General features: G+C 34.0%; 1 protein-coding gene across 1 annotated transcript; it reads right to left on the bottom strand.

Moving 5' to 3' along the window:
• Positions 1 to 12,708: 12,708 nt before the first annotated feature.
• On the bottom strand, positions 12,709 to 13,071 carry LOC105852736 (uncharacterized). The gene has a single exon (XM_012719368.1). It carries the CDS (start codon positions 13,069 to 13,071, stop codon positions 12,709 to 12,711), a length of 363 nt encoding a protein of 120 aa, XP_012574822.1.
• Between the last annotated feature and the right edge of the window lie 442 nt (positions 13,072 to 13,513).

The following is a 13,513-nucleotide window of genomic DNA, read 5'->3' as shown; positions in this document are numbered from 1 at the left end:
TAAATAGTTTGATTCCATTTTAAAAAATACCACAATGCGATTTATCGGATATTATTATTTGTAAAGACAATTTACTAATTGTAGAAAATGTTCGTTTAAAAATAGAATAATTCAAGTTTTTCCTAGCAGAAGTACCCCGCCTCCGCATTTCTATTAAAAATCAACGATGAAAAATAAATAAACTTAAAAATTGTATCACAACGGTTTTATCACTACAAACATTATTATTATTATTTTATTAAAGTACCCCTTTTTCCCACGCGCGTGCGCCAAACAAACGTCATTCATGCAACCCTTCAAGATCGTTAGTACCTAAATGTTGGTGTAAGGGGTCAGTTCATCCCACGGCAAAATTAGACCAAATAATAAGTTAACAACCATAAAATATAAATATAAAATCTTTTTGTAATAAAAGATTTAGAGAAAATGATTTTTATAATTCATAAGGTGTATCAAAAATTATAAAATATATCTAAACAACAAGTAGTAACTCACCTTAGAATCAATAATTATATAAAAATAACAATGACAATAAAATGTATGCAAATTATGCATGTCCTAAACATACATGATCCGGATATAGCCAGCCACTAAGGCGTCCACACAGAAGTCACCCATACCAATGGAGAAAATTAAACCAGCCACTAAGGCGTCCACAAAGATGCATAGGTATGTCATTACAATGATAATGAATGTTCGAAATGTACAAGTCACTAGCCACTTAGGCAACCACAAAGAAAATCATACATAAATAACCAGCCACTTAGGCAACCACAAAGAAACTTCAGTAATGCATTCAAAAATCGATTTCCTCATATCGTTAAAAGAAAAAAAAAAATTTCATCAAATTTATCAAAGCACATATATTTTTTACAAAAATCAAAATTTTAAAAATTTAAACACAAAAAACGAAGGTTATAGGCAACCACAAAGAAAACTATTCATTAATGCATTCAAAAATCAATTTCCTCATATTGGTAAATGAAAAATAAACTTTTCATCAATTTCATCAAAACACGTATATTGTTCATAAAAGTCAAGTTTTAAAATTTAAATACTCAAGAATCAAGGATTAAAATTAAATACATCATAATAAACATGTTAATGACTACATCATTATAAAAATTATAACTTTATAAGTAAGTACTCTAAAACATGTATGGCATTGAACGTTTTCACAACAAACATATTGATGAAGGTATGGTAATAAAATATAATTCTACAATTAATTTCATCAAAATAGAGGTATTACTCAAAAGAAACAATCAAAGCATGATAATTAATTTTCTTTACGACGAAAATAAAATCGACATTTTTCTTTTACTACATCCAGACATCATATCAATATCTTACGAATCGCTAATTTAATATCTAACCTAACTCTGTATGGGGAAAAAGCCCTTACCTTGGACGCTTTCCTTCCACGTAACACTATATAGCCCTCGAAAATCTCACCAAGATGAATAAAAGTTTATAGCTCCGATCAAAAAGCTAGGGAATGTAAGGATGGTTGTTTGAGTGGCTTAGAAAATATTTGAGATGAATGTAGTGTTGGTAATGCGTGTGAGTGATTATGACTTATTTTCCTCTACTGTAAGTTTAATCGTGTCCTAAGAAGGAGAGGTGTATGTGACTAATAAAGGAGGCATAAAGCTGATCAGAGAGAATGAATAATTCTCTTCATTGAGTTTAATTGCACACATGAATAAGGAATTAAATTGGAATAATGCCATTCAATGACCAACCGTTAAGAATTAATTGGCATTCATGTATTTATTCTTACTAGTTACACATTTGAATGGACACAATATAAATTAAATTTTATAAAATATAATTATAAAAATAGTAGTGTGAGTGATTAAATTTGACTTAGTCAAAATTGGCTTGGTCATTGTTCACTCTAAGACAATTATTTCTACGAGTTTTAATTAGTCAATAATAAAAATCCCAATAATAAATTATTTAATATGAAAATACTTTATCAAATAATTAAACATTCAAAGAATAATTATCTTACTATCGTCACACTAAATTAATAAAAGGATAAACAAAACTAATGATTTTAAATTAATTAATTAAAAAAAGGGTGTTACAATACTTACCCCCTTAAAATAGTTTCGTCCTCGAAACTAAGAGGTCTCTAAAAGGTATGGGTAAAGCTCTCTTATCTTCTCTTCCAACTCCCAAGTAGCATCCCCAGTTGTCTGGTTCCAAATCACCTTAACCAACGGAATTTCCTTTCCCCTCAAATGTTTGGTAGTTCTGTCAGCGATGCTTATCGGTGGGACCTCGAAGGTAAAATTCTCCTTCAATTGAATATCATCTGGGGCAATAATATGGGATGGATCTGCAATGTACTTCCTCAATTGTGATACATGGAACACATCATGTAAATTAGCTAAATTCGGTGGTAAAGCAATTTGATACGCCACTGGACCCACACGTCGAAGAATTTGATATGGTCCAATAAACTTCGGAGTAAGCTTTTTAGACTTCAATGCCCTACCAACTCCAGTAGTAGGCGTCACTCTCAAGAATACATGTTCATCCTCCTGAAACTCTAAGGGTCTCCTATGTCGATCAGCATAACTCTTCTGCCTGCTCTGTGCTGTTCTCATCCGCTCTTGGATCTGACGCACCTTCTCTGTAGTCTGTTGCACCAGCTCTGGCCCTACGATTAAGTTTTCGCCATCCTGATACCAACACAAGGGAGTTTGACACTTGCGCCCATACAAAGCCTCGTACGGGGCCATACCGATGCTTGCATGATAGCTATTATTATAGGTAAATTCGACAAGAGGCAATAGATCATCCCAACTTCCTCTGTTATCTAATGTACAAGCTCTTAGCAAATCTTCTAAGGTCTGAATAGTCCTTTCAGTTTGGCCATCGGTTTGAGGGTGGTAAGCAGAACTCAATCTCAATTTAGTACCCAATGCCTCATGCAATGCTCCCCACAAACGAGAAGTGAACTTTGGATCTCTATCTGACACAATGCTAGATGGTATCCCGTGTAATCTAACAATTTCCGCAACGTAAATCTCTGCAAGCTTAGATACATTGTAAGTAGTCCTTACAGGTATGAAATGTGCGGATTTTGTGAGCCTGTCAATAATCACCCAAATGGAGTCAAATTTCTTATGAGTCTTAGGTAATGCCACCACAAAGTCCATAGATACGCTATCCCATTTCCACACTGGTACATCTAATGACTGCAACAATCCAACAGGTTTTTGGTGTTTGACCTTAGCCTTTTGGCAAGTTAGGCAAGACGCCACATATTCCACCACTTGTTTCTTCATTCCTGTCCACCAAAATCTTTGCTTCAAGTCTTTATACATCTTTGTAGTACCAGGATGAATACTCAGTTTGCTCTTGTGGGCCTCATCCAAAATGGTTTTTCTCAACTCTGCATTATCCGGCACACAAATACGTTTATTACACCACAAAATGTTATCTGGACCCATTTGAAATTCGGGAGCCTTGCCGGTCTCAACCAATTTTCGTCTCCCCTGAATAGTCTCATCGGTCGCTTGAAGGGCTTTTATCTCATTCATTAGTTTATTATCTACAATGATCATTCCACATTGTACTTTTCCCGACAAAGAATCCATATTAAGATCCAAGTCGCGAAAATTCTCTAACAACTCTAATCCCTTCATTTTTATGGATGACAAATGGGCCCGCTTCCTACTCAAGGCATCAGCCACCACATTGGCCTTTCCTGGGTGATAGTGCAACGTGAACTCATAATCCTTGATGAACTCCATCCATCTTCGCTGTCGGATATTAAGCTCCTTCTGGTCGAACAAGTATTTCAAACTTTTATGGTCACTGTATACATCAAAATTGCACCCATACAGATAGTGCCTCCAAATTTTTAGTGCAAAAACTATTGCAGCCAACTCCATGTCATGCGTGGGATAATGTTTCTCATGCACCTTCAACTGTCTTGAAGCATATGCTACCACCTGTTTGTTCTGCATAAGTACACAACCCAACCCTTGGAAAGAAGCATCACAATAAACTTCATATGGTTCTTCTGGTTGTGGTAACACCAACACCGGTGATGTAGTTAGCTTCTCTTTCATCATCTGAAAACTCCTTTCACATTCCTCCGTCCATGCGTAAATATGATTCTTCCTTGTGAGTTGTGTCAACGGCGCTGCAATCTTGGCAAAATCCTCAATGAATCTTCTATAATATCCAGCCAAGCCCAAGAAACTTCTAATCTCTGTGACGGTCTGTGGTTGTTTCCATGCCACCACAGCCTCTACTTTAGTTGGGTCGACAGCGATACCTTCCTTTGAAATAACGTGTCCCAAGAATTTCACCTCCTCCAACCAGAATTCACATTTCCCCAAATTAGCATACAATCTCTTGTCCTTCAAGACTTGCAAAACTTGACGTAGGTGAACTTCATGTTCCTCCAGGCTCTTAGAATAAATCAATATGTCATCAATGAAGACCACTACAAATTTGTCTAAGAAGGGGTGAAATATACGATTCATGTAGTCCATGAAAATAGCTGGTGCATTGGTGACACCAAAAGGCATCACCAAATACTCAAAGTGTCCATAGCGAGTCCTGAATGCAGTTTTAGGAATGTCTTCTTCCTTCACCCGAATCTGATGATACCCCGACTTCAAATCAATCTTAGAAAATATCATTGCTCCTTTGAGTTGGTCCATCAAGTCATCAATGCGTGGCAAGGGATACCTATTTTTGATGGTGACTTTGTTAAGTTGACGGTAATCGACACAGAGTCTAGACTTTCCATCCTTCTTCTTCACTAGGAGTACTGGTGCTCCCCAAGGGGAGACACAATCGACACAGAGTCTAGACTTTCCATCCTTCTTCTTCACTAGGAGTACTGGTGCTCCCCAAGGTGAGACACTCGGTCGTATGAACTGTTTAGATAAAAGGTCCTCCAACTGATTTTTCAACTCTGACAATTCCGATGGAGACATTCTATATGATGCAATAGATATAGGTCCTGTACCCGGAGTCACATCAATTGAGAATTCAATATCACGAACTGGGGGCAATCCTGGTACATCCGGCGGAAATACCTCTGGAAAATCTTCGACCACAAGTATCATGTCTACCTCCACCTCTAGCTTCGTACTGACTGAGTTGAGGGAAACACACTTCCGAACTCCCTCTTTCAAAGAGAAGTTCAATTTATTGGTATCGAGGAATCGAGAAACACCTGGGTCTGGGAATATCACAGACTTACAAGCACAATCCAATAGAACATAATGGCTTGACAACCAATCCATTCCAAGGATCACTCTCACATGCTTGAGGGGAATACAAATCAAATCAACGTTGAATCTCATATCAAACACAATCAACGGACATTGCAAGCAAGCCGTATTACATTTCACTGATTCGGTAGAAGGTAGGGTAACCACCAAATCAAACGGAAAAGTAGTAACAGTTAGTTGGAGCGAATCCACCCAATCCAATGAAATAAATGAGTGTGTTGCCCCTGAATCATAAATTACATTAAGTGATTTTCCAGCAATTACACACTCACCTTGGATAAGTTCAGAGGAAGATGGAGTTTCCTCTCCATTGATGTGGTAGACACGTCCCTTGGCAGTGGGGCGTACAACATTTTCGTTGATATTGTTGCGGTTGACAGCTCTATCGTCCTTCCGTTCAGGGCATTCATTTGCAAAATGGTCTGGTTTCTGACAAATGTAACAAACCCTTGGTCTGATTGGACACTCAGACATCTTGTGTCCCTCTCTGTTGCAGCGAAAACACTTAACAGGGTACGCCTGGTTCTGACTTGGAACTTTTGGCCCTTGACCTTCCCCGTTTTGAGGTCGAGGTTGATCTCTAGCATTCCCCAGTGGTCGGGCATATGGCTTGTATTGTTGATGCTGCTTGCCCCTATTATGTTGGTCGTTATGCCCCTGTTTTCAAATATTAACATTTAGAGGTAGATATTCACATTTAGAGGCCAAACTTATGACTCTAATGATATGGATGGATTTAAATCTCTACCTGAGGTCTGATGGGTCCACCTACAACACCCCTATTCAGACGGCTCTGTTTCATCTGCTCCACTTTCTTGCATTTCTCCACTAGTACTTGATATTGGCGTATCTCCAAGGGCCCCACTAACTCCTTAATTTCATACCTAAGCCCGCTTTCAAACCTCTCGCACATGTATTCTTCATCTATATGATTTAGGAAATAGTGAAAGTGCTTTGCTAGGGACTCAAACTTTGCCGCATATTCCGCTATCGTGAGATTCCCTTGATACAACTTCAGAAATTGGGCCTCCTTCTCAGCCCTAGCACTTTTCGGGAAGTATTTTTCTAGGAACTTATTCTTGAAAGCCTCCCAGGTTAGCTCATCATGATTTGTTTCCATCATTTTCTTCGCACCTCGCCACCAGTATTCAGCTTCACCAATCATCAAATATGTTGCATACTCTACTTTCGCATTGTCAGAGCAGTGTAAGATCTCGAAGATCATCTCGATTTCTTGCAGCCAAAGATCAGCCTTGTCGGGGTCATGTTCCCCTTTGAATTTAGGCGGATCTTGTCGACGAAATTCATTCAATGCTCTTGCTGCATTGACTGCTTCATCCCTCGGATCCCTCTATGCATCTCGTTGAGCCTGGATCGCAGCTTGTTGGGCCATTGCTGCGGCCATAGCATTCATGGCTTGGATTGCTTCAGCCATGTCGTTTCTTCCTTGGGGAACCGATCGGTTTGTGCGACGAGCCATAACGCTTCCTAAAATTATCTAATTAGTAAAATATTATAAGGTAATTTTAACTTTTGGGTAGTACGGAAGTCTTTTATTGAGCACTATATAGTAGGTTCGGGTTATACAGCAAGTCGTTCTTTGGAGGGGTTCCCAGGAAAGAGAGGTAGGTCAATGGACCACTTAATAACCAAGTCTTTCCTTAGCCAGAATCCCTCCAATACAACCTTTTTGTATTATCCTTCCCTTCTATTTTGGGGGTCATACAATTATACATAATATAGGGTTTAGAACATTGTATTTAATTACATACATTTAGATCACATGATGAAAGCTCACCAGTTACTTTGTGATTTAGATCGAAATAATTTTAAATCGTGGTAATAAACTCATAATTCACAATATCATACAATCATAAATGTTTATTGCATTAATGACATAAAATAGTTAGAAAATCAAGCCCTTAGTACAAAAAGAAGTAGAGAGTTTAAAATTAAAAATAAAACAATCATACGATGAATAAGTAAAATCATAAAGATTATAAAATGTAACAACTTAAATAAAATATAAAAGACAATGCCAATAAAAGCATGCAAGTAGTTATAGAGATTTTAAGTTTGAAAAATTTAAATAACACAATTAAACCAAATATTTAAAACATATATTTAATAGCAAAATCATGGAGGTTATACAATTGATGACACATAATAGAAATTTAAGTCAAATTTAATAATTAGAAAACCAAGCAATTAACATATTTAATGACACTTAATAAGAATTTAAGTAATTTTTAAAATTCAAATTCAAGAAGGTTACACAATTAATAACTTAATAAAAGTTTAAGTAATTAATAGAATTCAATTTCAAGAAGGTTACATAATCAATGACACATAATAGAAATTTAAATAATTAGTAAAACTCAAATAATTAGAAAATTATACGATTAACATGAATAACATATCACAAGAAAAAACATGTGACATACATGAAGCGTCCCATCCCACCAATGTCCGAGAATTAGTGTTCTGATACCACAATGTAACGCCCCGGATTTTGATCCAAGACATTACTTAAAAATATTTATTTTCTTTCAAAAACGGCTTAATTTTTTTTTTAAAGTAGTTCATCATATAATAAATAAAATTTCTCTAGTAAATAGTTTAATTCCATTTAAAAAAAAATACCACAATGCGATTTATCGGATATTATTATTTGTAAAGACAATTTACTAATTGTAGAAAATGTTCGCTTAAAAATAGAATAATTCAAGTTTTTCCTAGCAGAAGGACCACGCCTCCGCATTTCTATTAAAAATCAACGATGAAAAATAAATAAACTTAAAAATTGTATCACAACGGTTTTATGACTACAAACATTATTATTATTATTTTATTAAAGTACCACTTTTTCCCACGCGCGTGCGCCAAGCAAACGTCATTCATACAACCCTTCAAGATCGTTAGTACCTAAATGTTGGTGTAAGGGGTCAGTTCATCCCACGGCAAAATTAGACCAAATAATAAGTTAACAACCATAAAATATAAATATAAAATCTTTTTGTAATAAAAGATTTAGAGAAAATGATTTTTATAATTCATAAGGTGTACCAAAAATTATAAAATATATCTAAACAACAAGTAGTAACTCACCTTAGAATAAATAATTATATAAAAATATTAATGGCAATAAAATGTATGCAAATTATGCATGTCCTAAACATACATGATCCGGATATAGCCAGTCACTAAGGCGTCCACACAGAAGTCACCCATACCAATGGGGAAAATTAAACCAGCCACTAAGGCGTCCACAAAGATGCATATGGTATGTCATGACAATGATAATGAATGTTCGAAATGTACAAGTCACTAGTCACTTAGGCAACCACAAAGAAAATCATACATAAATAACCAGCCACTTAGACAACCACAAAGAAACTATTCAGTAATGCATTCAAAAATCGATTTCCTCATATCGTTAAATGAAAAATAAAATTCTCATCAATTTCATCAAGGCACATATATTGTTCATAAAAGTCAACTTAGTCAAGTTTTAAAATTTAAATACTCAAGAATCAATGATTAAAATTAAATACATCATAATAAACATGTTAATGACTACATCATTATAAAAATTATAACTTTATAAGTAAGTACTCTAAAACATGTATGGCATTGAACGTTTTCACAACAAACATATTGATGAAGGTATGGTAATAAAATATAATTCTACAATTAATTTCATCAAAATAGAGGTATTACTCAAAAGAAACAATCAAAGCATGATAATAAATTTTCTTTACGACGAAAATAAAATCGACATTTTTCTTTTAATACATCCAGACATCATATCAATATCTTATGAATCGCTAATTTAATATCTAAACTAACTCTGCATGGGGAAAAAGCCCTTACCTTGGACGCTTTCCTTCCACGTACCACTATATAGCCCTCGAAAATCTCACCAAGATGAATAAAATTTTATAGCTCCGATCAAAAAGCTAGGGAATGTAAGGATGGTTGTTTGAGTGGCTTAGAAAATATTTGAGATAAATGTAGTGTCGGTAATGCGTGTGAGTGATTATGACTTATTTTCCTCTACTGTTAGTTTAATCGTGTCCTAAAAAGGAGATGTGTATGTGACTAATAAAGGAGGCATAAAGCTGATCAGAGAGAATGAATAATTCTCTTCATTGAGTTTAATTGCACACATGAATAAAGAATTAAATTGGAATAATGCCATTCAATGACCAACCGTTAAGAATTAATTGACATTCATGTATTTGTTCTTGCTAGTTACACATTTGAATGGACACAATATAAATTAAATTTTATAAAATATGGTTATAAAAATAGTAGTGTGAGTGATTAAATTTGACTTAGTCAAAATTGGCTTGGTCATTGTTCACTCTAAGACAAATATTTCTACGAGTTTTAATTAGTCAATAATAAAAATCCCAATAATAAATTATTTAATATGAAAATACTTTATCAAATAATTAAACATTCAAAGAATAATTATTTTACTGTCGTCACACTAAATTAATAAAAGGATAAACAAAACTAATGATTTTAAATTAATTAATTAAAAAAAAGGGTGTTACAAGAAGGATTCTAATAGTTTATAACCTTGCAATAGGAGCGAAAGTTTCATCATAATCAATACCTTCTTATTGGTTATATCCTTGAGTCACAAGTCTTTCTTTATTCCTTATCACTTTTCCTTCTTCAATTAGTTTGTTTCTAAATACCCATCTTGTACCAATAATTGTTTGATTTTTTGGATTTGGGACAAGAGTCCAAACTTGATTCTTTTCAAATTGGAGAAGTTTTTCTTGCATTGCTTCATCCCATGAGTTATCAACTATGGCTTCTTTGACTAATTTTTGTTCCATTTGAGAGATCATTGCCTTGTTGTTGTTGTCGTCATTTTTAAAAGACATTCTTGTTCAAATGCCATCAGATATGTTTCCTAGGCTTTGATTTTGTGGATGATCTCCTATGGGTATCCAGCTTCTTGGAGGAGTTTGAAATAGAGATTAATGATCAATCTCATATTTTTGGGGAACGATCTGCTGCTATTTCTCATATTGTTCTTCTTCTTCATCATCTATCTTTTGTATATCAAGATCATCAAATTCATTAGATAATACATGCATACTTACCTCCATAGTTTTTGTTCTTAGATTATCTATGTGATAACCTTTCAATTTAGTGGAGTAACCTAAGAAAAAAGCTTTGTCTGATTTAGCATCAAACTTCTTTAGATTGTATTTGTTATTTAAGATATAAAAATAACAACCAAAACTATGAAAGTGTGAGATATTTGGCTTTCTATTTTTCCATAATTCATAAGATGTTTTGTTGATAATTTTTCTGGTCGATACTCGATTTAAAATGTAACAAGAAGTGTTGATTGCTGTAGCCCAAAACTATTTCTCAACATTTGATTCTTCCAAGATTGTTGTTGCCATTTCTTGTAATGTTCTATTCTTTCTTTCAACAACTCCATTTTGTTGAGGAATTCTTGCACAAGATAGATTATGAGAAATGCCATTTTCATAAATAAATAAAAAAAGCTTTTAAAAGATGCATTTATAAGTTTTCCTCCATGATCACTTCTTATAGAAATTATGTTAGAGCTTTTGTCATGTTGAACTTTTTTACAAAAGGTTTGAAAGGCATCAAAAAAATCATCTTTTTGTTTTGACAACAGTACCCATGTGTAACGTAAGAAATCATGAATAATAACAAAATCATATCTCATTCTCCTAAACTTGTAGTTTTGGTACGATCACAAAGATCAATGTGAAGTAATTCAAGAGGTTTTTGAGTTGAAACAAAATCTTTAGAATGAAAACTACTCTTGACTTGTTTTCCTTTAGCACAAGCTTCATATACTTTACCTTTATCAAAACTTATTTTTGGTATACCTCTAACAAGATCAAGTTTGGATAATTTTGAAATTGTTTTTATGCTAACATGCCCAGTTCGTTTTTCCCATATCCACTTATCTTTGTTTATGAACATAAAGCATGATTCAATAGGCAACTCTTCAAGATATATAACATATAGGTTTTTCTTTCTTGATCCAGAGAAAATAATTTTCCAGAAGATGCCTGCTTGATGTTAATAGATTTTTAGGTATCCATTTGGTCTTGGGTCCTTGAGGGTTAGATTTTTCTTTAACACTAGATTTTATCTTAAGGAAGCAGATTGGTTCAATGTGACCAATCTTTGAACAATAAGAACATTTTTTTTATTTCTTTTGGAGAAGGTTATGTCACGACACCATAACCTTCTTCCCTTTTGAGAGGTCGTCTTGATTTGAAAATTTGATCTTGTTTTTTGAAATAACATGCATAATCGAGATGTCTAATTTTATTGCAATAAGAACATTTTGTTTTGCATTTAGCTTCTTTTCTTTTGGTACAAATTTTTTCATAGAGTTTATGCTTTTGAGTATTGAAAAACCGAGTACAGCTTTATCAAATATTCCTACCTGAGATCTAATAATTCTTTGGAAAGTTTTAGCGGATTTAATAAAATTTGACAAACTATTTTTAAGATACTCAATTTTTGTTTTGAGTAGAACATTCTCCTTTTGAATTGTAGAACGATCTTGACATTTAGATTCTTCAGATGTTTTAAACTAAGACTTATGCAAACTTTGAATGATTTTTTTGAGTTCATCATTCATCGCTTGGGCTTTCTCTTTTTCTTCTTTTTCTTTGCAAACCTGTTCTTTTAATGAGCCACATTTTTTAGCAAGAAAGTGTGAGTCATTTAAAAACTTATCAAATTCTTTTTTCATTTGTTCACACAAAGGATATAGTTCAAAAAAGATTACCTCATCGTTTTATGAGTTTCCCATTAGGCACATGTTGGCGTCTACATTTTCTTCTGTGTCTGATTCTTCTGAATCATCTCAGGTGACCATCATGAATTTTTTCTAGAATGAAAATCTTTTTGGTGTCTTTTTGTTTAAAGGACATTTTGTTTTGTAATGTCCTAGTTTATTGCACCTATAACATGTAATTTGACTCTTATCTATTTCTGTTTTAGAGTTTTTCCTTTTTCTTGGAAAACTCATTTTGATCTAAGCTCTTCTTCTCATCATTCTTTAAATTTTTCTTGTAAGAAGAACTACTTCTTCATCAGCTTCTTCTTGACCAATTTCTTCTAAGTCATTTCTTTCGTCTTGTTGTGAAGATAAGCTTTCTTGAAGATTTTGTGAGGCTTTTAAGGCTATTATTTTTCCTTTCTTTGTTGGTTTATTCTCTTGCAGTAATACTTCATGTGCTCTTAAAGTTCCAATGAAATCTTCCAATTCAAGTATCACAAGATTCTTGGCTTGACTTACGGTTATGACCATTGGTCTCCATATGATCAGGAGACATCTCAAAAAAATTCTCACTCTATCTTGGATTGAGTATGCCTTACCAAGAGAGCGCATTTCATTCACTTTGGTTGTAAATATTTAATACATTTCATCAATGGTTTCTTCTTCATTCATCTCAAATAATTCAAACTTTCGTACACCAATACCGGTTCTCGTTTCTTTTACATGGTTTGTTCCTTCATGATGAGTTTGTAATGTATCCCATACTTTTTTAGCTGTATCACATTCATCAACTCTTTTGCTTTCCTCCCTGCTCAAAGCACAACACAAAAATAATTGAGCTTTAGAATTTAGAAGTACATTAGCTTTGTCTTCTGTTGTCCAGTCTGCTTCTTTCTTTTCAGTAGATGTTAAATCACTTTGATCAACTATTGGTATAAAGTCTCCATTTGTTATGATGCGCCACATTCCTTTATCCTGTGATTTAAGGAATAGTTGCATCTTACTTTTCCAAAAGTAGTAGCCTGTATCATCAAAGTAAGGTGGTCTATTTGATGATCCTCCTTCAACGATATACTTGGATTTTAACGTTGCTTCTTGAATCTTTTCCTCTAACACTTGTTAGGTGTTTATCCTTATGCCAATTGAAGTAGCAACATCAATCACAAGGAAGGGGGATTTGAATTGTGATATTCCCTTTTTTAAATAGTAATTTCAGCTTTCAATATATACTAACTCAAGATCAATCTTGGTTACTCATAAAAATCCAGAACATCCTTGGTTAGTTAAAAATAAGTGAAACAGATTATTTCTACGTGATTTGTGATAGCGAGTGAGAAATAGTAAAGGAAAGCGATAAAAATATCACACAATGGTGTATCTTGGTTCACCCAAGGTGGGTCACATCCAGTCCTCCCAACTTGTGAGTTTATTTCACTAATGT

The sequence above is a fragment of the Cicer arietinum genome, chromosome 8 (assembly GCF_000331145.2).
Source record: "Cicer arietinum cultivar CDC Frontier isolate Library 1 chromosome 8, Cicar.CDCFrontier_v2.0, whole genome shotgun sequence".
Taxonomy (NCBI): domain Eukaryota; kingdom Viridiplantae; phylum Streptophyta; class Magnoliopsida; order Fabales; family Fabaceae; genus Cicer; species Cicer arietinum.
This window is presented reverse-complemented; position numbering and strand designations above follow the sequence as displayed.